The sequence below is a fragment of the Corylus avellana genome, chromosome ca10, assembly GCF_901000735.1.
Source record: "Corylus avellana chromosome ca10, CavTom2PMs-1.0".
NCBI classification, from domain to species: Eukaryota; Viridiplantae; Streptophyta; class Magnoliopsida; order Fagales; family Betulaceae; genus Corylus; species Corylus avellana.
In genome coordinates, this window is record NC_081550.1 from 3,030,909 (window position 1) to 3,058,286 (window position 27,378).

General features: G+C 35.9%; 1 protein-coding gene across 2 annotated transcripts; it reads left to right on the forward strand.

The window, feature by feature from the left end:
• LOC132163242 (protein CHROMATIN REMODELING 5) lies at positions 1–26,530 on the forward strand. Of its 2 annotated transcripts, XM_059573450.1 has the most exons (32): positions 1–361; positions 1,358–1,426; positions 1,517–2,198; positions 2,307–2,374; positions 6,235–6,672; positions 8,507–8,731; positions 8,857–8,940; positions 10,906–10,965; positions 11,083–11,186; positions 11,578–11,629; positions 13,191–13,254; positions 14,771–14,864; positions 15,237–15,324; positions 15,419–15,553; positions 16,250–16,441; positions 16,540–16,607; positions 18,738–18,831; positions 18,946–19,070; positions 19,166–19,229; positions 19,574–19,786; positions 20,477–20,719; positions 20,805–20,915; positions 21,106–21,192; positions 21,416–21,598; positions 21,899–21,976; positions 22,105–22,341; positions 23,173–23,328; positions 23,434–23,611; positions 23,716–23,897; positions 24,794–25,144; positions 25,231–25,324; positions 25,580–26,530. In XM_059573450.1, exons 2-32 carry the CDS (start codon positions 1,424–1,426, stop codon positions 26,083–26,085), a joined length of 5,259 nt encoding a protein of 1,752 aa, XP_059429433.1. In that variant the 5' UTR covers positions 1–361; positions 1,358–1,423; the 3' UTR covers positions 26,086–26,530. The 2 variants fall into 2 exon arrangements, with proteins under 2 accessions (XP_059429433.1, XP_059429432.1); XM_059573449.1 differs by having other exon boundaries at positions 1,358–2,198.
• The last annotated feature ends 848 nt before the right edge of the window (positions 26,531–27,378 follow it).

Genomic DNA, 27,378 nt, shown 5'->3' on the forward strand with positions numbered 1-27,378 from the left:
CTCTTAACCCTTTACCCCCAATTTCTCTAATTTTCTCAATTTCTCTCTCTCTAGAAATATATTTTTCCCTATTTTGGAAATTTTTTTTTGTCTCTCTCTCTCCCTCTCTGCCTCTCTCTCTCCTGGGACACCGCCATCAACAATCATCGGCGATTAATCCAAAAACCCAACTTCGTCGCATTCCTCTTGAATCGGGCAGTTAATTTCACCCCCCCCAGGCGAATCGTAGCCGCCGCCGATATTGCTTGACCCGCCCGAAAATACTGACCCGATACCCGACCCGGAAACTCAAGCGGGTTTTCCAATTTCGTTATTGTCCTTTGCCGGCGATTCAGGCCCCGGCGAGTCTAAGTTAAACAAGGTGCGCACGATTTTTAACCCGCGCACCTCCTCTCTCTTAGTTGAACCTATTTAGTCGAACTCGTTTTTTTTTTTTTTCTCTTTAGCTGTATACGAAGGTGAGCGTTTTGGAGTTTCGGTCATCGGATTCTCTGGTCGCTTCAATTTGATTCTGGTGTGAAATTAGGGTTTTGGATTTTGGATTTTAGGGTCTGTGCCTGTTATAGGGTTTTGTTTTTGGGAGTTTTTGAAGGGTTTTAGCGATTGGTTTTGTAGGATTGTGAGAATTCGCTCGTTGATCTGTTGCTTGCTCTGTTCGATTTGTTTGTACCTTTGGTTTTTGGCGTTCGTGAATTTTCCGATAATTTGGATCCGGTCTTCGTCAATTTGTGATTGCAATGCGTTGGAGTTCAATTGTGTTCAAGTGTTCTTCATTCAAACTGCTTTAGGCACTTGTTCCTGATTTTTCTTTTTCTAGTTTAGGTTTGGAATTGATCAGAGAAGCTTGGTTTTGATTGGAACTTGCTCTTTTGGCTTTGAATTTGAAGTTTCAGTCGGTGCTTACTCTTTCCTTTTGAGTTCAAATTGTTTTTTTGAGTTAAACTGAAACTTGGGCCACTTTCTTAGACAATAATCCAATATTTGGTTCATGAGAAAGTGTAGGGAAAGCGAGAAAATGGAATTGAGTCAATGATTAATCATTATTTGGTACGCATACATTGGATTTCTATTTGACTGAGCCAAGTACAACTAGCTGGCTTGGTTGATTAAAGTTATTGATTACCTGAGAAGTCATGAGATTCAATATACTTGTTTCCCTCATTTTTGCAGTTTCTCTGCAACCATATGGAGGGGTTATATATATGTTTGTTTTTGTTATTTAGTTTTTGGCCCACCTAATTAATTTTAGTTTCGAGTGAGTAATGGCTGAGAGTGTTAGTTTTCTTTATTAATTTCCGTGAAAACGATAGACAATTCTACTAACAGCCTTCACTTTCTTGTTACTTGGACCTTTCAGAGGGATTTTCGGAGACAACAGAAGCACTAGGTGGTTACAGCTTTACCTTCGTGAAATTGTCCCTTTATGGTAAGGAGATTGAGATAAATAAGCTCCATCGAGGTTCCATGTTAAAGGATGGCTTTTTTTAGGAACTATAGTAATGAAACTGTTTCACAGAGTGTCCTGGAAGAAAAAGGCCAGGGACAGAGTGTCAACAGAACTTGTAGCACGGTAGTGAATGAGGATTTAGATGCGACTTCGAGTGAGAAAGAATTTGATATGAACATGGATGCACAGTATCAAAGTGAAGGTGAACTGAATGATGCCAATAGGCTGCAAAACGAGGGAGCTGCTAATGGCAGTGTTAATATGAGAGCGTCAAATCTGCAACCTTCTGGAAGGAGAACAGGGGTTGCCGGAAAATGGGGTTCAACCTTTTGGAAGGACTGCCAACCCATGACTGGGGGTGGCTCTGATTCTGGGCAGGATTCCAAAAGTGGGTCTGACTATAGAAATGCAGAGGCGTCAGAAGACAATTCATTGGATGGCAGGGAAGATAGATTGGAGTCAGAAGATGACAATAGGCAAAAGGATGTGGGCAAGGGTCAGAGGGGCCATTCTGATGTCCCTGCAGATGAGATGTTATCTGATGAATATTATGAGCAGGACGGGGAAGAACAGAGAGACACGTTGCATTATACAGGATTGAATTCTAGGCCACAATCAAAACCTGTTGCTAACAGTAACCATGTGAAAAGGAATTCCAGAGTTTTAAATGACAATGAAGATGGTGATAATGACGACAAAAATGATGATGCCGATGTGGATGCTGATTATGAAGAAGAGGATGAGGAAGATGGTAGTTTGTTTTTATTTTTCCTTTGTCTGATAGATGGTTGCTATATTATTACTATACTCACTGTGGTGAGTCAACGCTGAATTCATGTTTTTTTGTTGTTGCATGCAGAGGATGATCCCGATGATGCAGACTTCGAGCCTGATTCTGGTGTCACGAGTGGTCGCACAGGGAACAAGGTTATTTTTATATCATTATCGTAGTTGCTAAGCGTTAGTTCGTAATCATGTTTTGTTTTTCTTTTTCCTTTCTACTTTTGTTTTTCATTTCAAGTAGGACTTGTGGTATAGATTTGACATGTTGTAGATCAACTGACCAGGCTCAAAGATATCCCATTGGACTTCCTTTGCTATTTTCTCAGATTTGGTCATGCTTTTTTGATTTGCTGCGCTTATCCCTGTAGTCTGCGTAACTTTTTTAGTTCATATGGTTTAATGCTGTCAGTTGTATATAGCTGCTTGTGGCTCTAGTACTATTTCCCAATACCATCTGACATGGCTATTCCGTGTTTTGCTTCTTCTATCAGGTTGAACAGAGAAAAGTTCTTAAAAGTTTGTTTCTTTTGTTGGTTAGAATTCTGCGAGGGAACCACTTAAGCTGTCCATAATTTTATTTGGTCTAAGTAACTTGCATACTGTAGTGTGGATTCTAGTAGTTAGTATAGTCCAATGTGAAACTTGGTAGTATCTTTGGAAGTAGGTCTAAGCATGTTCTTGTCTGTGGGAAATCATACTGCTAATTGTAATTGTGTGGGTTGTCCCAAGCTAGCTGGTGTCGCTACCTATGATGCGTGTCTAGTAGTGGGGAAATTTTTGAGGTATTGTTCTTTTTATTTCTAGAAATACTATTTTTCCATCTCCCATCCATCTTTTTATCAAATCCGAAAAAAATATGGATGTAGATGGAGGAATAGCAGGTCTCTATTTCTAATTATATTCTGTCATCATCAAGGTTTAAATGTTGTGTTCCATTGTAGTTTAGTTTTATACTGCTAGTTAGGAGAAGGATATTGTGATTAGTGTACTGAGTATACGATGAAAAGGGGTTGCTACTTTGTTTTGTAACCTGTGGGTGCTTACTTGAGTTATGTATTCTTCCACTTAGGTGCCATCTTCTTAGTTTCTGCAACTGCTACTTAGTGTTTTAAACACCAAGATTCTGATATAGACTAGATCTATTTACAGATCATTAAGATTCAAGGTTTTTTTGTTTGGTTATATTGATAGAATTCGGTGTTGAGAGTGATTTGGTTGTGTAATGTTGTGGATTGGTTTATGTTGGTTTGGGTTTTGGTAGGAGTTGGAAGAAGTTTCTTTTTTATTTCTAGTGCTGGTTTAGAAAGGTGACTTTTGTAGTGAGAAAAATGTTAGTTGTAGAAAAGAAAAATAAATAAATAAAAGAGTTTGATGGGAAACCCCAAACTAACGAAGGGGTAAAATTAAATTTCAAGTGACATACGAGTATGTATAAGGGAATCCTTAACCAGAATATTAAACGAACACAATAAGTAAACTCTAATCGAAGGTAGTTAAAGTTTTATTTCATGATTTATGCAAGTAAAATCCTCTTAAAAGTAGTGAAAAGTTTTACCGCATGATCTTATGTAAATAGACTTCCTATGATAGATGGGCTATTATTATATGCATTATGTGTATAGTAGCATTTTCAACAAAGAAAGTAGTATCATGATTTAAATGTGATATAAGCCCATATTTTATGCAGTATTTCATGGCATGAAATTTTTAGCAATTTTTTTTTTTGATAAGTATGATTTATTATGATTATTCAGAAAAAAAGTCATTACGAGAAGAATACTTAGAAAAGTTTTTAAGAGGGACTTATTCACAAAATTTTTTAGAAAAATTTTTAATAGAAGAGACTAGACAAAATACAATTCCATTCGTTGGGTGCAGCGCCCTTGGTGTCAACTTAGTCATGGTTATATGCCACCTGTGGTATCAGTACAGTCATGGGTTGAGGAAGGAAGTGTCTCCCCAATTCGTTTTAGTATGTAATTTTGGAAAAGGGTTTCATGAGTAATTTTAGTAAGATTTAAAAAAAAAAAAAAAAAAAAATTTAGAAAAGTTTAAAGGAAGAGTATTCAAAAATGTTTTCAAGAGAAAGATTAGACATGACAAGATTCCCTTCCATGGGTGCACCACCCATGGCGTCAGCATAGTCGTGGTTGTTGGTGTCACCACTGGTGTTAGTGTAGTCAGACTCATGTGCTACCCATGATGTCAGCACAATCATGGTTGTGTGCCACTCGTGGTGTCAATGGAGCCACAGGTTGAGCGAGGAAGTGTTTCCCTAGTTCAGCTTAGTAAATATTTTTATTGTATAAAAAGTTGGTAGTTATTTTGATAGCACGATGCAACCACATGAGAGTGTGAGCTATCACTTGGAATTCTGTCCTTGGTTGTGTCAGCACAATCATGGTTGGTGTCACCCCTGGAGTTAAGCAAGTCAACAAAGATCTTCTAGGCTCTGTCCTAAAATCTATCAACTCAGCATGTCTGATGTAATTTGCTCTCTTATTTAACAAATAATTGGCCCTCAACTAAAGGAACAAAGCATGTTTTAATGTGATAAACCATTGGTGGCCCTCACAAGCTCAACAAAACTTGGCATTTATTCACCACAACTGGGTGAGCCTCGTAGCTCCGGGTGCCATGGACCAAGTTAACAACTGTGAATACATGGAGGCACCAGAATGAGAGAGGGGCAAGGAAGGCTTACGCAAGGCGCTAGTGCGTTAAGTGAGGTGAAAAACGTTGTACGCTTTTTTTGGGTTTAAAACTTTTTACCCCCCCATGCCCTTATGTTTTCCGTGGTTAAGAAAATATCTTTGGGTTGACCAATATTTTATGTTGTGCCAAACACGCAAAAAAGGAAAATATTTGATGGAAAACATTTTACATAGAAACAAACAAGGTAGCAAGTTGAGACGAGGTGGCGAGGACAAAATTTGTTAGGTCCATTCCAAAAGGCAAAAGTTCGAGGTCAGATCTTTCTTTAGGAGTTTGGTATTCCCGTTGGCTCCCCATTTCCTTGGAAGAGCGTTTGGAGAATTAGGGCTCTTTCTTTGTGTGGACGGTGGCGTTAGGGATGATTTTAACTTTGGATAACTCAAGAAAGAGATACGTCATAGCGGTGGACTGGTGCAACATGTGCAAGAGGAGCGGAGAGAGTAGATAACCTTCTTCTCCATTGTGAAGTGGTTATAGAATTGTGGGTCTTGATCTCCGTCTTTTTGGTGTTGGGTGGGTCATCTAGAAGGGTGGTGGAGTTGTTGGCTAGTTGAAGAGGTCAATGGGGAAGTCAGTGCTTTTTACAAGCTTGGAGGATGGCTCCTCCGTGCTTAATGTGATGCATTTGGAGAGAGGGAATGTGAGGAGCTTCGAAGATTGTGAGTCTGGTGTGAGTAAAAAGATGTTATGTTCAAATCTGTTTATGATTGGATGGCAGTGTATAATAGTCCTTGTTTTTCTAGTTTTATGGAATTTTTGGACTCGTGTTGTTATTTTTTTGTTGGATCTTTTTGTATACTTTTTGTGTGCTTGGGATGCGATCCTCAACTCTTTTAATGAGATTTATTTATTTATATATAAAAAAAAAAAGATAGAGAAAAAAGAAAGGGTTCATTGAAGCTAGCTCTACCCATATTGTAAATTTAGTGCATGATTTATCTATTAATGAACTTCTAAGAGTTTTGTAAATGAAAACTAGTTGAGGGGAGTTGTTGATGGGATTTATGTTCTACTAGATTTGGATTTTAAGCATATTTATGTTTTTGTCCATATGTCTGACAAAATAGAATTGTTGTATTGTCCAGGACATGTCCTTAATGTATTGTTTTATTTCCTGTTTGATTGCCATATATTCTTTAATAGTTATTATTACTAATCATTTTTTTGGGAAGAAAGCTTGTTTTTGTTTTGTTTTGTTTTTTTTTTTTTGGGGGTGGGAGGATAGTAATGAGACATTTATTTATTTATTATGTCTGCTGACTTATCTTGTTATCTTTTTAATGATTCAGGATAAAGACTGGAATGGTGAAGATTCTGACGAAGATGGTGATGGTGGTGATGATTTAGAAGTTTCGGATGAAGACGATTCCTATTTTACAAAGAAACCTAAGGGTAGGCAACAAGTTAAAGGAGGACGTAATGTAGGGTCCACTAGAGATCGTGTATCATTTCGTGCGTCTAGTCGACAAAGAAGAGTGAAATCATCATTTGAAGAGGATGAGTCTTCAGCAGAGGACTCTGACAGTGTCAGTGAAGAGGATTTTAAAAGCATGACCAGGAGAGGTGTAAATCTCCGCAAAAATGGTGGTCGATCCACTGTGTCAACAAATGCATCTGGACGACACAGTGAGGTCCGCACTTCTAGTAGGTCAGTTCGAAAGGTGTCATATGTTGAAAGTGAAGAAAGTGAAGAAGTTGATGAAGGCAAGAAGAAAAAGTCCCACAAGGTGCAGTCTAGTTATTGTTGTGTTAAATCCATGTATTTACCTGACATCTATACGTACTTTCTTTTTGGTTTATATGTTTTCAACTTTTATATTTGATTTAGATTTGGAAGTATTAGTAGATTAGAAAATTTTAGAGATTTAGTTGGGCAGTATAGAAGTAGCATGAGATGATCTTGTAGGGCTCTTTCTTATGGTAAGCGTTGTTTTGTGACATTAATTAAAGTGGTTATTGTTACTGGATGATTTGGAAATTTTCTTCTTTAGTTGCTGCTTTCTTATTTTGCCGAGAAAGATTTCATCAGAATTTTTAGCACAAGTTTGACTGAATGACCTAGTTTTTACTGGGATTTCTTCCATGTTTAGGTCTTCTCTTGTGGGTGACATTTAAATGCCTACCTTACGTAGTTAAATTGTGATATTGCTGAGGCGTGGGCTAGCGTTTTGTTTTGTTAGTCAAATAGTGCTAGAAAATCTGGATGTTCTTATACACGATTTCTAAGAAGCAAAGTGTTGTCAAATAGAATAGAGGTTAAAGAAAAATACAGATTTGTGATGCTTAAGCACAATTTGTCGGGAAGTGTTAACTTCATTTTTGCTGAAGGGTTCGTTGAGTGAATAGTCCTGCAGTCATGAGTCTTATCTGTTTCTAGGGTATCTATCAAATGGAAAAAATTTTTTTTGGACTAAAGGAATCTCCTCCTTGCAAAGCCTTACTTTCTAAGATATGCACTTCCTTAAGTAAGACTAGTAATTCTAGTAGATGATGTTTTTTTTTTTTGGTCATCTAGTTGGGGATGACTTATTTTATCAGCTTTGTTTAGGATTGTGGACAGGTCCATTGGAGGCCTGCTTTGTTTGTGAAGGTTAAAAAAGGCAGAAACTAAAAATATTGGGAAGGATGGGTAGGTTGGATCTGATGGCTACATCCCATACTTTTTGGTTTGGCTTGCCATCAAAGAGCTGGTGGTATCTCTGTAGAGAGAATAGAATATAGTTTCTAAGGCATAATAGATTGAAAGCAATGTGTAGCAACGGGCATGTGCTGGACATGGGGATGCTCTGGATTTGACTGATGTGGGTTTGAGAGCACTTTATGTATCCTCTAACTTGGAAATTAATCTTTTGAAAAGCAGGCACATTTGAAATTAGCCAAGGATAGCCTTTGGGTATGCTTTCTTGCATAGAAAGGAACTCCAAGTTACTTATTTTTCTCAATTTACTGATAAAAGGTAAGCTATTAGTCATTAAAGATTATCAAGTAGAAGAAACATTGAAGAATAGATCCAATCTGGTTTCTGAAAAAACTTGGTGAGAAGAAATTAGTATGTAGACCATTATTTTTTGAGGGTCTACTTATCTGAGTTGTGGCTTCTGCTGTCTGGATATTCGTAGGACTAGATTCTGCTTGTCCTGCTGTCTATTTTTATGTTTTTGAAGCTCTCTTGTTTAGCATTCAAAATGTCTTCACCTGCTCAGTCTAATTTATGTTGTTAATTTTATGTGTGTGTTCATGCATGTGTATGCTCTCTTTTTTGTGCTAAGCTATGACATTTTGAAATGCAGAAATGCTTAGGACACCCCAGTGCGCTCACATAAAGTTGTAAGGAATGTCAGTTGGAAATTGCTTATCCTGGTTGTGACATGGAGTGCTGTTGTTTATTGATAAAAAAACTCAGAACTCTTCCAATCTAATAATATTTATATGTTTGTTGTTTGCACATCTGTTTGTTAATTGGATTTCTCTAAGGTGGCTTACTCTGAAATTGTTTCTTTTGCTTATTCATGAAGTTGTTCTCATGTATGATATACTTTTTTTTTTAATTGTATCTTTTAGGAGGAGATTGAAGCGGAAGACAGTGACTCCATTGAGAAGGTACTGTGGCATCAGCCAAAAGGCGTGTCTGAAGATGCTATAAGGAATAATAGATCAACAGAACCTGTTCTGTTAAGCCAGTTGTATGATACTGAGCCAGATTGGAATGAGGTGGAATTCTTGATAAAATGGAAAGGCCAATCACATTTGCACTGTCAGTGGAAGTCAATCTCTGAGCTGCAAAATGTATGCGTTTTATTCTTTCTATTGGTTGCTTGTAACTTATGGAGGCCATGATTAGTTTTATGGTTCTGTTGTCACATGTTATTCATATGTGCAGCTCTGTGATTTTTGTCTATGTGAGTTTGCAGCTTAGTGGTTTTAAGAAGGTTGTAAATTACACAAAAAAGGTGATGGAGGATGTTAGGTACAGGATGGCGGTCTCACGTGAGGAGGTAATATTTGTCCTTTGCTCTCATCAAACTGAGCTTTAGAATGACTTTTTTTGTTGTTTTCTTTTTCTTTCAAATAACAGAGCAAGGTTTTATAAAGTATTTTGGTAGTTAGATTATTAATCAATTGCAAGAGGGGCACACACAAACAGGACACAAACAAACACTAATATATCTGTGAGGACATACACGCATATGGACATGTAATAGAAACATATTGGTACTTTGCTTCTATATCTATGCCTGAAAGTTAGATACCTAGCGTTCCCCAAAGAAAGAATCAGTATTTTCTCTCTCTCTCTCTCTCCAATATATATATATATATATGAAGTTATAAGTATTATTTTTTTTTTCTGGGTAAGTTATTAGTATTACTTAATGATAGCATTCTTTCTGGTTCTTTGCCTGTGTATCTGGTTTCTAAGGTTAACTGTAATCATTGGGTTAAAACATTGCAATGAACTTAATTGTTTCACTGAAACAAGATGGGCAAACCAATTTGTCAAATGGAACATAGGCACACACAAGCTACTATGGCAGTGTTGTTAATACTTTTTTCTCAGGAGTTTATTCCATGTTATTCTTCTTTTTTTAACCTTTTTTTTCTAGACTTTTAACTTGTAAAATATGTTGATATTACCATCTGAGTAATAAGTAAATTTTTGAAGGTTGAATAACAATTGTTGGTTTTTTGATGAGTATTCAATATATTGTGGTCAATCAATGATAGCTTGGCAAGATTTGAACTTTGCCCTATGCCTAGTGTGGTGTTTATGGCTAGAAAGGAATGCGAGATGCTTTGAGGATTCTGAGAGATCCTTGGAGGAACTCATAGCTTTCTCCTTCTACACGTTTTTCACTTGGACAGCTGCTTGGCTTGCCCTTTTAGTGATTAGCTATCTTGATTTTCTTGTTCTTTTCTCTTATCCTAGTTAGGCGTTTTCTCTTGTATACTCCCTATGTTCTTGGGTTGCGCCCCTCTGCGCTTTTGTTAAATAAACATTACTTATCAAAAACAAAAGATTTGAACTTTGAGATTTACTTCTCTCTCCCTCTCTCTCTCTCTTTCGACTTATTTTTATAACCTGAGCTTGGTGTCAAACCTCAATCGAGCAATATCAGCTTGATCACATGTATAATTTCACTGCACCTTAACTTTTTTTCATTTTTAATATTTTTTACTGACAAGTTGCAACAAGGCTACCACTATAGTTTGTTCATGGAGGAAAACTTACCTCTTAGGTGGAGTTTATTTTTTGTGCTGCGAGGGGTTATTATTCTATATTATTAAGGTTTTTATTGCAATTGATGATTAAATGAGGGCCCTAAAGCATATATAAATAGATAGCCTATGTGCTATTAAGACTATTTTTTGATTTTTTTTCTTGACTCATATTGGTTAATGTAAGAGCTTCTCTGATATTGTCTGTGGTCCTAGATGGAATTATGTGCATTCGGAACTAGAGCTGGAATTTCTTCAAAAAAATAGGATCTTGCTTTGATTTTAGAAAGTTGGGAATGGATATGTTGTGAGTTTATTTCTTTATTGTTATTAGGAGTGGAGAATTGAGATATTCGGCACAGTATTAGCTCATCAGCTCTTTTTATATTTATGCCATTGGTTTCTTGTCCTCTCTGATCTTGATATGAGTATGTTCCACGTATCTGTCACATTTCAGTTTCTTTCTCCTATGAAGTTTCTTTAAGGGTAGTGAGGAATGACCATGCTGCTTTTATGAATATTCTTATGTTTCCCCCCTCCCCACTCTGAATTTCTTTTCAATTGCTTCATAAAAGAAGCATGGCCATTCCTCACTACCGCACCTCCCACCCCCCCCAACTCTGAGTTACTTTTCAGTTGCTATATCCTATGAAGTTTACATACACTTGAAAAACGGGGATATTAATTTATTTAATATGGTAGCTCATTTATTCTTCATTTTTACTGTTTCTGTATATACCTGTTAGATTGAGGTAAATGACGTGAGCAAGGAGATGGACTTAGATCTCATCAAGCAAAACAGTCAGGTTTGTTTTCCTGCTTTGCATTTTTTTGTTGTCTTTACTTTCCTTTCTAGTGTTAAATAATTCTTTTCAATTCAATTTGAGGTTTTAGTTATTGGTTTGCCAAAAATGCATATTCAGGTGGAGAGAATATTTGCAGACCGAATCAATAAAGATAGTTCTGGCAATGTGGTACCAGAGTATTTAGTCAAGTGGCAAGGGCTATCTTACGCTGAAGCAACATGGTAATCTAGACTAGAAGTTTGTATGATGATTCCGTTTCTGGTGTACTATTTACTCCTTTTCCTTACTTATTTTGGCCTGTATATGCTCATATTGGTTAGGATGTTGGGTAGATTAACTTCATTGATACTGGTGTCTAGTCCCTTATGAATAATATAATGTTTTACTTTAGCTAATGGACTATAAATCAAATGACATCTCCTCTCCTTTTAAGAATGGGGCAGAAGGTGTGATCGTTGGTTCAAGACCCACTAGGTTAATGTAGAGGGTACCAATCAAGCAAAAAATGTATTGCTTTGGTGGGTTTGTATGTCTCTTTTATTTACTGGTTTGTTCATTTCTATTTCCAAAATAAAAATTGGTATGCTTATATTTAAATTTATGTGTTATCAGGGAAAAGGATGTAGATATCGCGTTTGCTCAAGACGCCATTGATGAATACAAGGTATGTGTGTTTTAATTGTCTTTCTGCTTTTGATTTATAATGATTGAAAAAGGGCACTTCTTCCAACATCTCCATTTGCTTGATTTATTTATCTAGCCTTAAAATTGTGGAAGAAATAAATGGTGTCTCGCATGTCCAGATTAATGGAGAATTGCGAGCTCATATTGATTGAGGCATATTTGGAGATTGAACATCTAGTGGGCAACTCTTTAACAAGAAATGGAATATTTGGTTATCAAAATTTTTGTCTGTGGTTGATGCCTTGGCATCCCAAACTGAAATTAAGGCTTTGAAGTCTTTTGAACACGGTATTTTCTTTGTTTTTCAATAGGTAATAAAAGAAAGCGTAATAATGGGCTTGCGCAACCTCAGTACTAGGAATCTATACAAGAGAGACACCCAAAAGCAAATTTAGTATCTAAAATTCAAAAGATTGAAGAACTCCAAATAAATTTGAAAATAAAGAGCAGTAGTAGTTTCCATCCGATCATAAAGAGAACTCAAGGACCAAAGCTTCAACCCCTCATTACATGGATATCAGTTGGAAATGAATGGGCCATCTGCGACAATTGTTCTGTGCTTTTCAAATTATGTAGCAAAATTCTTTCCCAATACTGCTGTTTTTTTATGAAGTCTTTCCCAATGCTGCTGTTGCTTTTCGAAAAAAAAAAAAAAAATGTTCAAAGTTCAGGAATGCATTTTTTTTGCAGAGTACTACCACAACATTATGTCAAAACTGAATCTGGAGGGCCATTACTCCCTCAAACCTAATAAATTTGTTAAAGTTATTCCACGGGTGCCTTAATATTCTTCGTAGATTAACACCATAGGGTCCTCTAATTACATCACCGCACCCTTCCTAAGAAACCCTGTACTTATTATCTACCCTTATCCTCCAATGATTATTCTTCTTTGTTGCATAGCACCACAACCATTTTCTGAGTAAAGCTTGATTAAAAACCAGAAAGTTCCCATTCCTTAAGGCCCTTTTTCGAAGTGGAGCACAAACATTATGCCATTTGACTAAATGGAATTTAAAATCATCCCCAATACTTCCCCATGCAAATTCTTGCTGCAGTTTTTCCAATCTATTAGCAATATCAATGGGCGTGGGGCTGGGAGATTAGATAGCATACTATTGATGACTGTGATTCTGCCTCTTTTTGACAGAAGTTCTTCCAGCTTGTCAATTCTTACATGATTTCTGTCAACCCCATCTAAGCATGCCCTTTTTAAATGGAGAACCTAAAGGTAGCCCCAAATATTCTAAAGGGCAATATAACACTCTACTATCAAGAGTATCACAAGCTCCTCTTGCAACACTTCACCGACAAGTCAATTGATGTTTTCTTTGATTCTTTCCCCTTTTTTCTGTTCCTCACCAGTGTTTCCCATAGCTCTCTTGTCAGTATTAACCTCGAATTTTAAGCTTTGTTTGATTTATTACTGTGTCCCAGTGTATTATCATATGAATGTGTCCAAATGCTCATGCACCCAACACATGAGTAAAATACAGGTTTCATATCATGTTAAAGGTGAATGGTTTGTCATTTGTGAGCAGGCTCGTGAAGCTGCAATGGCCGTACAAGGAAAAATGGTGGATTTCCAACGTAAGAAGAGCAAAGGTCAGTACTTTTCTGGTGTTTGGAAACACGCATTAAGTGAATTCTAATGTAGCTATTGTGAACTGAAAATTGGTTATATAATGGGTTTGGTTGAAGTTGGCATCTGATGGAATTTTTGTTTAAGTAACATCATTTAATAACTTTAGATTAATGTTTTGTAAGTACTGTTAGATCACTCTTGTATTCATACTTATCATGTATGCCAAATTTCATATCAATTGGATGGTAGTTACCATCCAATCCATAAATTCATTTATTTAATATTTTAAAATTATAAATTAAACTAACATTTTGAACAATTTATTGATGAGATGGTTAATCTCCCGTCATTTAGTATTTGACGAACATGATAGGTATGGGAAAACCGAAAACATATTATTCAATAGTGGGGGGTTTATTTTTATAAGTAATTGAATTTCATTAAAAGCACAAAGGCACATGAAATATACAAGAGAGACACCAAACCAAGAGATGAAAAAAGATCAAGAAAATCTTGAAAGCTAGAAAAATGAAAGCAATTTATGGCAACCATCCATTGGTAAAGGGTTAATAGTGGGTTTTACAAAATACTAAACGATTAAAAAGATGGTCATTGGTGTACCATAATAAAAAATTATACCAGGTGTAAACTGATATATATAGACAGACATTACATACATACCCACACACACACACACACACACACACACAGTCACTGTCCAGTTTTGTTAGTACTCTATTCCTTTTGGAGATATCCCAAAATATGCGTACTTTCTAAAAGCAGTGTTTATTATTTTACGGCTTTCCTATTTGTTAGAAGTGATTTTAGATGTTTAGTTTAATGCTTTTGTCTCTGCAAATTTTGGTACACCTTTGGTGTTGTATGTGATAAGACTCCCTTAACCAGCATAGTGGATTTTGATTTCCATTTCTTGTGAGATATGGGTTTGGGTAACTAGGCTTCGTGATTGAGACAGCAGAGAAGGAATATGGGAAGGATTAATGATAGTTTTTTTTTTTTTTCCGATAAAACATTCTGAATTTCCCTTAGATTTAGGTGAAAATACACAGGCTTCCCTTATGTTTTTGAAATTACACTCAATTCTGTATCCAGATTATTTTATCAACAGAAATCATTAGTAGATGAATCTTATCATTTCAGACAAAAACAACTAAGATTATGCTTCATTTGAAGGAAAAATAATATATAACAGGCACATGGAGAGTAGAGGTAACAAGATTATGAGTTTTGGAGAGAGGAGGTTTATGACATTCTTTAGGAATTTGATAACAACAAAGCTAAGTGTAGCTTGTAATATTATTTTAACAATGCTTGTAATAATTTGTTAGTGATGGATTGGTTTGAAGTATATATGTCAGCTATGAACTTAGGAGAATTCAGTAATTTTTGGAAATAAGTGGGAGGATCATCCCTTAACTTCATGAATATCGGGTTTTGCATGGAGATTTGTTTTCTATTTTTCAGCACGCAAATTACATACAAAGTTATTAACTAATGTGAATCTGTAATGTTTAGCAAGCTTAAGGAAGCTTGATGAACAGCCTGAATGGTTGAAAGGAGGAAAGCTACGTGATTATCAGCTCGAGGGTTTGAATTTTCTTGTTAACAGGTATACTTTCTCTAAATATTTGTTGCATGTTCTCTCTGTAGTTTGAACCTTTCATCTTTTACTGAAAAATTATGACCTTTCTTTTGATAAGTAGTGGAAAATTTATGCCAAAATGAGGCAGTCTAGTACACAGCAAGTGTAGAAGAAGGTTTCATAAAAGAATTACAATCTGAAATGCATACAGTCATGGAAATAAAAAAAAAGAAAAAGAACTGGAAGAATAAGGACTATGAAAAGTGCACATCCAATCATACAGAGCCCTTTGAAGGGGAAAAGAAAAATTTAAGAGACAAAATTGTTTGCTCCAAGTGGTTACGCTAAAATATTTTTGCTCTTGTACATGGCCTAATCAGTGTCTCTTGCATATGACAGTTGGAGGAATGATACAAATGTCATCTTAGCTGATGAAATGGGTCTTGGGAAAACTGTTCAGTCAGTTTCCATGCTTGGCTTTTTACAGGTAAAATCTTATTCTTCTTCATGCTGATGCCATTATAAGACTTCAGAGTCATCATTTTGCATTAAATGTTAATAATTTTGATCTCTTCTTACAGAATGCCCAACAGATCTATGGGCCTTTTCTTGTTGTTGTACCATTATCCACTTTGTCAAACTGGGCAAAAGAATTTAGGAAGTGGCTTCCTGATTTGAATGTAATTATATATGTTGGCACCCGTGCAAGCAGAGAGGTGAGTCATACTTCTGGACACTTATGGTTGAAGGTACATAGGAGTATAGGATGGGAAAAGAGTTTTCATGTATATACATCTTTGATTGTTTAGTGATGACAGGTTTGGCCAAATGAAATTTCTCTAGATAAAGATAGTTGATTGGTGTACTAATAGAGCTTGCTTATCTTATTGCTAGAGATATATGACTTAAAATGTCAGCACAGCAATACACAATCTGGATTGAGCCATGGTGTACAGTATATGATATTTGACCACAGTAGGAAGTTTGGTTCCCAAGCTTTTGCTTTGAAAAATTTGTGAATTTTATTCTCACATAGCTAGAATAGCAAAGTGTATGTTATAATTATTCTTTTGGTACTTGAATGCTAGAGAAAGTTTTGGTCCCATTGCTGTCTGGGTTGATGGAGCAGGTGAATGTCAAATATCCTTGGCAATCATTAATATTATACCAGTGGGCCTTTGCATCATGATGACATTAATTACTGATCACCGTTTTACTGATTAAAAATCATAGGGCAGAGGCTGCTAGTCTGTTGTATTTTATATGATTCAGATCTGCATTAGGAATGATGCTTTTTTTATGCCACAATGCGTGGTTATGATCAACTTCTCATCAAATTTTTTGTGCTCAATATCACTTATCAAAAAAAAAAAAAATTTGTGCTCAATATTTTTACTGCTATATGGTTGCAGGTTTGTGAGCAATATGAATTTTTCAATGATAAAAAAGTTGGCAGGCCTTTAAAATTCAATGCGCTATTGACTACATACGAAGTTGTTCTGAAGGATAAGGCTGTTCTCTCCAAGATTAAGTGGAGCTACCTGATGGTTGATGAAGCTCATAGGTTGAAGAATAGCGAGGCACAGTTATACACAACTCTTTCGGTATGCTAAATTCTCCAATGAATTTGATTTCTGACCTTTGTGTTTATATTATTGATATTAATTTGGTTGGTTTTGGATATTGCCTTGTGTTTCCTCAGGAGTTTAGCACCAAGAACAAATTACTTATTACTGGCACTCCGTTACAAAATAGTGTGGAAGAGCTTTGGTATGGAATTTTTCTCTTTATATTAGTCAAAACATTGCATTTTTTTTTGCATGCTAAATTAGTTAATTGTTCTTTCTTTGTTGAGTAGTGCAAATATGCTGATAAAAAACGTGTTGCAAAGCTAGAAAATTACTTTTTTTTTTTTTTTTCCTATTTTTAAAGTATAGTATTGCATATTGTGATGTATCTTTTATTTTTGAACCCACTCCCTTTGCTTTTATAAAATAGAGGTTGCAATTACATATGCGTGCCCTATTGATTATTTGTAAAACTTGTAACTCTACGTTTATAATGTTTTCTGCTCATCACCTTGACCTACAAAATTTTCATGCTTCCTTTTTTCTTGGCTGTGCATTTAACATCAATGACCTTGGTTGTCCTTGTGTGAGAACTGGTATCTGTTGTTTCTGAATAATTAATCTTGAATGACTTACCCTTATGTTGATTGTGGCTAGAGTTCTTGCTTTTTTGGTTATTTGAATATCCTTTAATTTGTTTTATGTAATTTTGTTATGTTGCTGCTGAATAATTGGAGCTTCTTCCTGGGCTTATGTAGGCTTTAAACCTTAAAAGATATTTAAACTTGGTTGGTCAGGATGACCAGCTTTAGTGAAATTTACATAGCTACTTGGTAGCTCAGCATGCCTCATGTTCAATTTGAATTTTCAGTGAAATGTTTGAAGTATTTGGTTGGTAGGATTTAATTAAGAAAACTCAAGTAATAAGAAACAACTGCAAGACAATTATATTGATTTATTTTCAGAATATAACATTTTACATGCATCTGGGAAACCGTTTTATTTGTACCTCCAGTGTACTAGGGTTGCACCCCTGTTGGACATTTAAAATATTTATTAGCTTATAAAAAAAATAGGGAAACTGTGTTGTATAGATACATAGTATATGAGCAAAATACTTGGAAGATACTTTTCTATTCTGCTCTCACTAATGTAATAATGTTGATGTAAATATGTATGCTTGGAAGTCTTTTTTGTATGATGCATGTTTGGATGCAGACTGCATGGATAGTTGCATGTAGAACCATCAGTTACTGTCTCATATATGCAATGCACAAATGCAAACATTTATTGTTAACATATACACAACCATGAACATAAGCCCCTTATTGATGTTATCTTTTGTTGGATTTTGAGAATTTTAAGCAATAAAATGTAGGATCATTTATAATGAATATATAGATCACACACTCTTGTCTGTATGTATGTGCGTATGTATATATGGATATATATGCACAGGCACTGTAGTATTTGTACATGGATATATATGCACAGGCACTGTAGTATTTGTACTTATTACTTACTCGGCTATGTTCTGATCTTGTGACTCGGTGATTGACCCTGGAACCAATGACTGAACCAGTTCAATATCTAGTTTTTGTAACAAACCATGATTGTGTGTGTTTGATCTTAAGCCCTGTCTTCTGAAACTTATGTATCTTATAGTGCTTCATAATTTTAACTCTGATGAGACTCGGTTCTTTACCAGGTTTTTTATGGGCCCTCCTCCCTGATTATATCTTGTAGGGTCATCTGTTATGAATGAAATCTATAAGGGTTCAGTGTTGAATTTTATGCAAGGCTATTCTGAGTAGAACATTACTTCTACCTTCTCCCATTGCTTCCACATGAACATATGCTTTGTTTCATTCACCCTTAATGACTTAATTGTTTTTGTTTATAGTCCTTTTCATCCACTCCTACTGCATTAATTCTTTAGAATCATATAATATACTTTTTGTAGACAATATATATTTCATGGACTTTTTATTCTTCTTCTTGTTTTCTTTTTGTCCCTTGTTATTATTCTTTTCCTTCCTCCTTTATCATTAGAAGGGTTCTTCTCAGTTATAGTTTTATATTGTCATTTAACTTATGTCTCTGTTTATTGTTTGGTACCTGGATGTTAGTATAGGGGTACTAGATGTCATTAGTGTGATATTGTTGATTTTTCGTGACTACTTGGAAGCCAGTGTGAGAGTCCTCTTGATTATGAACAAAATTTTGGGAGATCAACAAGGTGTTTTTATTCTTCTTCAAAGTAGAAATTTGCTGTTGTTGGTACCATATCTCATTCATAGTTCTGCTTGTACTCCACCCTCTTTTGTTATAGGGCTCTGCTTCACTTCCTTGACCCTGAGAAGTTCAAGAGTAAGGATGATTTTGTTCAGAATTACAAGAATCTCAGCTCATTCAATGAGAATGAGGTACAATTTACAGTCTTCATCATGCTCTTTTACATTATCTGGTTATCTTCATTAATTTATTTGAATAATATTGATTTCTCTGAACATTAAAATTATTGGTGGTTTTTAATGTAGCTTGCTAATCTTCATATGGAGTTGAGGCCTCATATTCTCCGAAGAGTTATAAAGGATGTAGAGAAGTCTTTGCCTCCAAAAATTGAGCGTATTCTTCGTGTTGAAATGTCCCCCCTTCAGAAGCAGTAAGTGCTATAATAAGCTTGTAATGAAGTGATTTATTCCAATTGTGTCAGTGAGTTCACTATCTGCACACCTGGTTCTGGTTGCGTTTGTGTAGGTACTACAAGTGGATTTTGGAACGCAATTTTCATGACTTGAACAAAGGAGTCCGAGGGAATCAGGTTATTATACACTTCAAACATCATTTATAATGTTTTGGATTGAATTCTGTTTATTATTTCTTCATGTTCTGCATAAAGTCACTATCATAATTGCTAAGCACAAGTGTTATTTGATTTGATTTTTTTAATTTATTATTTATTTTTATTTTTTGTCTCTTTTGGGTTTGGGGGGTAAAGATGAATGTATTGTGTGTGGCATAATACTGACAGAATCTTTAATTTGTTTAAGAATGCCGCCCCTATGCGCTCTTCAATTAAATGAATTATTTATCAAAAAAATAAATTTGTTTAGGAATGCCTTTTTGTTAATAACTTTGGCACATTAATATATCTCTCCATTTCAGGTTTCACTTTTAAATATTGTGGTAGAGTTGAAGAAATGTTGCAATCATCCCTTCCTGTTTGAAAGTGCGGACCATGGTTATGGTGGGGACTCAAGGACAAATGATAGCAGTAAAGTGGAGAGAATTGTTTTAAGCAGCGGGAAGCTAGTCATACTTGATAAGCTTCTTGTTAGATTACACGAGACAAAGCACCGTGTTCTGATTTTTTCCCAGGTTTGTTTCAGAAATCATTGCATTGAATTTGTAGCTTAGGAACTTGGAGGAAGCTATGAATTTTTGTATGGTCTTACCTTGTAGTTTTGTTTTCTCGAGTCTTCTCTTTGCATGTAGATATACCAGTCAATGGGATGAATTATCTTGAGACTGGTGCAACGCATTCTATATTGGTGATATATTAAATACATAGATTTCAGTTATTGTTTTGGAAGTTGAGTCTAGGATAATTGTTTCTGAAGTGTCCAATCATAGACAGAATGGCTTATGCAGATCCCTAGAGACACTCAAGACATGTAATTAGCTTTCCTGACTGAAAGTTAGTGTAGATGTTATTGGCTTACCTGATTGCGTAGTCAGTTGTCCTAGAATTTGGTGAACTTATTGGGAACTGAACAAGTTTTATACTTATGCTGCTTTATTCGTTCTTAATTTAAACAATTGTGTATATTTACTTGTTCCACTTTTACATTGTTAGGGTGTAAATTGGTGTCAATGCAGGGCACTTTCTTTGGCATCAGGATATTTTACACACGTGTATCTTTGGTCAATATATATATATTGAATGCTAGTTGTATGCATATATGAATGTGTATATGCTCTTATAATGTAGACTAAAGGATAATATTGAGTTTTTGCCTAGTGTATCTAAGTGTCTGAGTCATGGCTACAAATGATGGTTTGCTGCAGATGGTCAGAATGCTGGATATACTAGCAGAGTATATGTCACTTAGAGGGTTTCAGTTTCAGAGGCTTGATGGTAGTACGAAGGCTGAGTTGCGCCACCAGGCAATGGATCATTTTAATGCTCCTGGTAGTGAGGATTTCTGCTTCCTTCTTTCAACTAGAGCAGGTGGCCTGGGTATCAACCTTGCAACAGCGGACACTGTTATAATATTTGATTCAGACTGGAATCCCCAAAATGACTTACAGGTTTGTACTGGATGATATCTTTCTCTTTTGGTTACCACCATTTTACTCTTTTATTTTATTTTATATATTTTTTATTGTGCATCAGGCAATGAGTAGAGCTCATAGAATCGGACAACAAGAAGTTGTTAACATCTATAGATTTGTTACAAGCAAAAGTGTTGAGGAAGATATCCTGGAGCGAGCCAAGAAAAAAATGGTACTGCACAAAAATGTTTTGAATTGTTTAATTATTTTTTCGTTATTTGTTCTAGGATGTATTGATTTATACATGTACATGCATAACATTTTAATCTATACCTATATGTTGCATTATATATGAATCTTGTTCTTTTGGCTCAAGGTAAATGAATTTACGTGTTCCTTTGTGTTCATGTGTGCCTCTATAGGTTCTTGACCATTTGGTGATCCAAAAATTAAATGCAGAGGGCAGACTGGAGAAGAAAGAAGCAAAGAAAGGGAGTTACTTTGACAAAGTAAGGACATTTGTTAGAATATGGTTATAATGGTATCATTTGATTGCATGGTTACAATAAAAAAGAAAGTAAAAAAAGCTTATAAGCTTTGATTTATAGTTGGAATTCGTCTTCTTCTTCTTTCAAATATTAAATGTAGCATCAGATTTTTACTTTGTAGTGGCCTGCTGTACTTTTTGTCTTTTGGGACAATCAATATATCTTTTATATTTCATGATTGCAGAATGAGCTGTCAGCTATCTTAAGATTTGGGGCAGAGGAACTTTTTAAGGAAGACAAGAATGATGAAGAAAGCAAGAAAAGGCTCTTAAGTATGGATATTGATGAAATTCTTGAAAGAGCGGAGAAGGTTGAAGAGAAGGAACCTGGTGGAGAGCAAGGGAATGAATTGTTGAGTGCTTTTAAGGCAAGATAATACAGTCACATCTTTTAGTTTAATTGCATGGCATTTTTTCTTAAGCCAATGATTGATAGGTCAAATGGAGGGTGAGGTAATTAGTGCAACACCATTTGGCGTATTTGTAACTTACTGATGAAAAGCAAAAATATTTTATTGTATAATGGCTATTTCTTCTTTCCTCTAGGGTTTTGGGGTTGGGGGCAGCATGTGGGTTGATTTGTTCTTGCTTCTGCTTTTAAATCCAAGCATAGAGTCATTTATATTTTTTTTGGCGAAGCCTTTAAGTCTTTATCTGTTTATGTCCAGGTTGCCAATTTCTGTGCTGAAGACGATGGGAGCTTTTGGAGTCGTTGGATAAAACCAGATGCAGTTGCCCAAGCTGAAGTATGAACCTATTATGTTGATATTGACTTAATATACAATACGTACATTAATTTTTCCAAGTTATGTCTATGAGTTCTTTATTCATTTTTTTGTATATCTTATAGTTTAGACATTTGTTCTCCCTTCAGGAAGCTCTAGTTCCACGTGCTGCAAGAAATACTAAAAGCTATGCAGAGGCTAATCAACCTGGGATGAGTAATAAAAGGAAAAAGAAAGGACCTGAGCCTCAGGAGCGAATGCAGAAACGCCGCAAAGCTGATTATTCGGTCCCGGCAGTACCAATGATTGAGGGAGCTGCTTGTCAAGTGAGAAGATGGTCTTATGGGAATTTGTCTAAGAGAGATGCATTGCGTTTTTCTCGTGCGGTAAAGTTCTATTGATACTTATATGCTATGGCTTGATAGTGTCACTTGAAAATTATTAGATTTTACAGTTTTTTGCTTTATAACATGGTAAGAGTTTATCAAAATGAAATGAAAGTGCTTTTGATCTATCTCCTTTTATTTTATTTTGTTGCATTTTTTAACACTTCAACATAAGAAGGGTCCATTTTTTCTTTGTTGGTAGACACCCCTGGGATGGATATACTAGCTTACTTACATGTGGAATTATGGTTTGGCATAGTAAAGTTACTGTCTGCACGATTGTATCGATGTCCAATATGCATTTTCTTTGAGATACATAATAAGGATCACCCTCTCTTCTGCTGGCTTTCTTCATTCCTGCCCCACACTTTTGCCCATGAGCCAGGGGGGACTGTTTGCCTGTCTGCAGATATTTTTGATTGGGAAAGCATAACTTTTTGACTCATTTACAGAAGCAGTTATTGTTGTATGAGATCCTATGTATAAGTTCAGTTACCACCATCTCTGACATGCTGACAGCCAGGTTTGTTGTAATCACAAGGAAAGAGTACAGAAAAAATTATTCGCCTCACTCATGTGCTTACCTTTGTGGTGTCATAAATGTTTTTTTGGAGCTTTTAATGTTTTATTTTTTAGAACATAATCTTGCTTTGGTTCTGATTTGTGTTTGAATTTCATGTTCGGGTAATTGAACTTTTTTTTGAGAAGTTTCAAGAGAATGAAAGTTCAGTTACTCTATTGCAGTGTTCGAGTTTGGACACAGCCAGCCCTAGAATATTTTTTGTTTGCTCTATTATATTTCTTAACTTTTCTTCCATCATTACAAATTAGGTCATGAAATTTGGGAACCAGAGCCAAATCAGCTTAATAGCTGTGGAGGTTGGGGGTGCAGTTGGAGCAGCTCCGCCTGAAGCACAGATTGAACTCTTTGATGCTTTGATTGATGGGTGTAGAGAAGCAGTTGAAGTAGGAAATCTAGACCCAAAGGTTGGTCTTAAGATTAGACTCTTGTTGTTTTGTCGAATGCTGCATTTGCTTTTTGTTTGTCTTGTTTGCTCTTGTAATCTAACGTTACATGGTAATAATTCGTAGGGACCTGTGTTGGATTTCTTTGGTGTTCCTGTGAAGGCTAATGATCTTCTCACCCGTGTTCAAGAGCTTCAACTCCTAGCGAAGCGCATTAGTCGCTATGATGACCCCATTGCACAATTCCGAGTGCTGATGTACCTCAAACCTTCAACATGGTCCAAAGGTTGTGGCTGGAATCAGAGTACGTGTTACTCCCATTGTTATTTTAATTTGTTTTATATTTCTTTCGGCCATATGAAAAATATTATTGTTTTTCCTGATTTTTCATGTTTTTCACTGTGATAGTTGATGATGCAAGATTGCTTCTGGGAATATACTACCATGGTTTTGGCAATTGGGAAAAGATAAGGTTGGATGAAAGGCTTGGCCTTGTGAAGAAGATTGCTCCAGTGGAACTGCAACATCATGAAACCTTTCTACCACGAGCTCCAAATTTGAGAGACCGTGCTAATGCACTTCTGGAAATGGTAGGCAGTCTGCAATCTAATTTCTGTCTCTGGATTTTTTGGCCTTTTCCTTTTCCTTTCCATATTTGGTCAATGTATAAAAGCCATAAGTGTTGATTTCTGAACCTCAATTGTGAATATCTTGCTCTGGCTTTAATGGTATAAAGTTCAAAGTGATAAAATTTACCCCCTTTTTGTTCATTATGCTCCTCTTTGTCTGATGAAGACGGGGGCATCAATAGATATTTGTAATGCCAATGTGGCTTCTACATATGGTTCCCACTACCACAGATTAGAAAGTGCAGGGGAGGGGAGTAAAAAAATATTGAATTTGTTGTCTCATGGTACCGTTTGAGGAAATAAACTTGTTCATGTGTGTGTTTGGTTTGAAAGTTTTGTATAATTAGTTTCCACTCTTTTTGCACTTTCTTCGTCTAATATATCATGGATCAGTTGTTTTTACTTTGTCTCGTGTCATTTTAACTTGTTTAAGCTGGACAACTGAGGGGTGAACGGCTGGTGTAAGACATGAATGAACCAGTGTGAATACAGACATTTGATGTCCTATTTTAACCAATTGGCCTTATTTCAAGTGAGTGTGAATAATTCAACTACTTGTCATGCATGCTTTTGCGGAAGTCCAGAAAAGTAATATGTGGGCAACTGAGTCTGGTAGCTACTCATATCATTTTGCTGCTGTTCATTTCATGCATGCTTGAATGTGTCCTTTTTTGTAAAATGATTGTGCAAAGCCTGGGTCTTGTCTTCCCCTTTTTCATTAGCTTCATATTTGGTTTTTTATGTGTTTAATGTTGCTGATATATATTAGAAGTGATCGTCTCCTTTTGCTTCATGTCAGTGGTTTCTTTTTTTTGGGTCATGACTTGCATGATCTGATGACTAGTGCTTTCACCCAGGAACTAGTAGCTCTTGGAAAGAGAGCAAATGCTAAAGTGGGTCGTAAGGCTTCCAAGAAGGAGAGGGACAATCTTCTAAACATCTCAGTTTCTCGTGGCCGGGATAAGAAAGGAAAGGCTGGATCTCAGAAAGTCACTGTTCAAATGAACAAAGAGAGACGTCAGAAACCTACGAAAGTTGAACCTTTGGTAAAAGAAGAGGGTGAAATGTCGGACAATGAAGAAGTGTATGAGCAGTTCAAGGAAGTGAAATGGATGGAATGGTGTCAAGATGTCATGGTTGGCGAGATGAAAACCCTGGAACGACTTCAGAGGTTGCAGATCATTAGTGCCAATCTTCCAAAGGAAAAGGTAGATTTTTCATTCTGGTTTTCCATTTATCTTGTTGTTTGTTATTATATTCTTGATCTTATGTATTCAATTTCCTTCTCCTTCAGGTGCTTATGAAAATTCGGAATTACTTACAGCTTCTAGGACGAAGGATTGACCAAATTGTTTTAGAACATGAGGAGGAGCCGTATAAACAAGATAGTATGTGTTTTTTTATCCTGCTTGATTCGTTTATTATCGCTGTGGTATAGGTCACTTTCAATCTCTGTTTGGGGCTGTCACAATTTTCATTCTCTTGTGAGCATAAAGTGTTATTTTCCAATTTTTTTTTTTATTTTTTTTTTTCATATAATGGTTGACTTTGTGTTCAATATTATAGCAGTTTTAAAGATGATCTGAAAACGCATCTGTTTCAAATGTAAACCTTTCTTAACAATGTAGTTATTAAATTGACAGGGATGACCATGCGGCTTTGGAACTATGTCTCTACCTTTTCAAATCTCTCTGGGGAGAGGCTTCATCAAATTTATTCAAAACTTAAACAGGAGCAAGAGGAGGAGGCAGGGGTCGGCCCCTCCCATCTCAATGGCTCTGCACCTGGTCCTATTGGCCGTGACAGTGACACCAATTATTTTCCTCCTTTCCCTCGGCATGTGGAGAGGCAAAGAGGGTACAGTAATATGAGTACCTACCAAGCATCAGAACCAGTTCAAAAGGGGCATGATACAGCTAAATTTGAAGCATGGAAACGAAGGAGAAGAGCAGAAACTGATAATCATTTCCAGGTTCAGCCCCCATCTGTAAGATCTATGAGTAACGGTGCTAGGTTATCTGATCCAAATTCATTGGGCATTCTTGGGGCTGGACCATCTGAAAACAGACGCTTTGCTGGTGAGAAGCCTTTTAGGATGCGTCAAACTGGCTTCCCTCCGAGACAAGGTTTCTCATCAGGTATTAAGTAGTCTTCATGTTATTTGGAAGGAGAGCAGATAATTTGAGAATTAGGGCTTGTTGGCTCACTTGGTGAAAACTGCTTCAGCCATAATATATATCCTCCGGAATTTTTTTCACCCATGGGAATAAGTGGTCTCAGATTCCTATTTGGCGTCCTGCGGCTGATCTCGGAAAGTATTCACTGAATGGGATTGCATCCTTCAACAAAGGTTGCTGAGAAACAGAGCGAAAATTCCTCTGTTATGTGCAAGGTTCATGGAGTCTTGCTGCCAATTCTTTTCTTCTTTTGAAGATGAGTTCAGTAATTTGTTTTCGTAAATAGTGAAAAATCAAAAAAAGGATTAATCTCATTCCATATATACACACATGAGAGGAACTTCCTATATGTAATATGCCTTTGAAAAGTGTACATTATCAAATTTTCCAAAAAAATTTTGGGCTTTTTTCTTTCAATTTTTGTTCTCCGCGTGTCCATAAGAACATTATATGTGTTTTGTTTGCTTAATGGTTTTTCCTTGGTTGTTATAGCAAGAATATGATACTAACAACAGCTGACACATGCCTTCATAGACTTGTATGAGTTATGGAGGTTCTGGTTGTCAAGAAAGATGAGAAACCAACACGATAATTGGACGACATTTTGATAAATATTCAAATAATTGGAAAATTCCCTTTGATTTGCCACTCATGGTTTAGACTTTAGAGATGATGTGTAATGTGTACAAAATGTAGCTACACTTGCTCTCTTCTATGGTCAGAAAGATGAGAGAAAATAATAATAATAATAATAATAATAATAAGATGATTTGACAGGGAATAGAGGACAAAAACAAAATAAGGGGTTTGGAAATGAAGCTGCAGAAATTCAAAGTGGTGTGTCATGTGTGGCCGTGGTTACCTCTAGAGAAGTGTGGTTGAGACATCCCGTTATCACGTTATCTTTCACATTGCTTTCTCAACCTCAAATCCAAAAACTACCTTGGCGCTCCTATATCTTGCCATTTTCTTATTGCTGCCTCTTGGCTTCTTTATTTTTCCCTTTCTTTTTTTTTTTTTAAAAAAAAAAAAAAAAAAATTGTTAAAATGATTAATTTCTTTTTTTTTTATTAGTTTAAGTTTTGGGGATAACATGTGATTTAACCTAAAAATAACATAAACTCATAATAAGAAATGGCAAGAGCAAACCCAATTAATTAGTTGGGGCAGTTTGATGTTATTATATGAGTGATGGAACTTACTATCTAAATTGATATAATGGTTTAAAGAGCGCATTCATTTCTAATCTATTTTTAATTTATTTT